Source organism: Pundamilia nyererei, unplaced genomic scaffold (assembly GCF_000239375.1).
Source record: "Pundamilia nyererei isolate P.nyererei 1_Seehausen unplaced genomic scaffold, PunNye1.0 scaffold00559, whole genome shotgun sequence".
NCBI lineage: Eukaryota > Metazoa > Chordata > Actinopteri > Cichliformes > Cichlidae > Pundamilia > Pundamilia nyererei.
In genome coordinates this window covers 88,140-89,648 of record NW_005187960.1, presented here as the reverse complement: position 1 = coordinate 89,648, position 1,509 = coordinate 88,140, and the positions used below count along the sequence as shown (strand labels likewise).

Sequence of the window (1,509 nt, the reverse complement as noted above, 5' to 3'; positions counted from 1 at the left end):
TTTGCACTGTTAAAGTTTATATAACTTTAATGCAGATAAAAAACAGCTGCTTGTTTAAGTGGAAATGCATTGATGGTTTTTTGCACTAATAAAGTTGTGGAGTTGTAAAGTATTTTGTCTAGGGTCAATTATATCGTCAGTTACATCGTTATCACAAATTTTCAAATGTATATGGTGATGAATATTTTTGGTCATATCGCCCTGCTCTAGTTTGCACTATAACTTGAATAGTACAGTTTTCTGGTGCGTGTCAGACCTCCCATGACCAAACCGTGTCCGTGCTGCAGCGGCCGCCCCTCATTTAGGAATAAGGTCCTCGTTTTGTCTTCACCGGCCATGCTGGGATTCCCCACGCCTGCATCCAAACCGTGAGAAAGTATCGTAAACAGTGGATTTTGCGAAACCACCAAACAAACGATGGCGTCTAATATGAGACAATAGATGTTTCTTCATATCGCACAGCCCTACATGTTATTATCTGTTAAAATGAGGAGTGATCACAGTCCATCAACTATGCTTTGTTCTTCCATTGGACACCCAGAGGGTGTACCCCAGGTGTTTTACTTTGGACCATGTGGTAAATACAATGCTATGGTTCTGGAGCTACTGGGACCCAGCTTAGAAGATCTGTTTGACCTCTGTGACAGGACTTTCTCTCTAAAGACTGTACTTATGATAGCCATACAGCTGGTAAGTCAGTGTTCCCATTTGAATGTTCAGACGTTAACCACCGGTAGTTTACCGAGCCGCTGAATCGGTTCTGCTCTCGTCTTGTCCCCTAGATAACTCGCATGGAGTTTGTCCACACCAGAAGCCTGATCTATAGAGATGTGAAACCCGAGAACTTCCTGGTTGGCCGACCGGGTTCCAAGAGGCAGCACACGATCCACATCATCGACTTTGGCCTGGCGAAAGAATACATTGACCCAGAGACCAAGAAGCACATCCCTTACAGAGAACACAAGAGTCTAACTGGCACTGCTAGATACATGAGCATAAATACACATCTAGGGAAAGGTGAGCGTCTTCATCCGGTCATATATTCACACATGGCAGGTGCCCACATATGACAGCAGCTCTTGCATTGTGTGCCCACTGTGCCAGCTGATAATTCACATTAACTTATTTTAACATATGTGATATTTACAGTATTTGCCTTGGTCTTAGTTAGACAGGATGCATTCAGACACAGTACTAAGTGCTGGTGAAGGACTGAAATTGCAGCTGGTGCCTCAACACGTGAAACTCTGAAGAGAGGAGCTGAGCGTCACGTGTTCAGCCTGACTTTGTAACGAAGTGATGATGTGGTCAAAGACTGTTATGACACATTTACCATCCTGGGGCTGTCTGTAGCAGACTGTGTCATGTTGTTACGGTCCAGCCATGCCGTCTAAGCCTGGTCTCTCGTGTTGTTTCAGAGCAAAGCCGGCGGGATGACCTGGAAGCTCTGGGCCACATGTTCATGTACTTCCTGCGAGGCAGCTTGCCCTGGCAGGGACTCAAGGTGAG

The 1,509-nt window shown here is 45.4% G+C and overlaps 1 protein-coding gene across 1 annotated transcript in view; it reads left to right on the top strand.

Annotated features, from left to right (window-relative positions):
• LOC102202288 (casein kinase I isoform gamma-2-like) overlaps positions 1 to 1,509 on the top strand; it is a 29,128-nt gene that overhangs the window by 13,980 nt on the left and 13,639 nt on the right. Inside the window, exons 4-6 of the mRNA XM_005754399.1 lie at positions 542 to 690; positions 783 to 1,017; positions 1,419 to 1,504. Coding sequence (XP_005754456.1) covers positions 542 to 690; positions 783 to 1,017; positions 1,419 to 1,504 — 470 coding nt within the window. The remainder of the gene's footprint in view (positions 1 to 541; positions 691 to 782; positions 1,018 to 1,418; positions 1,505 to 1,509) is intronic.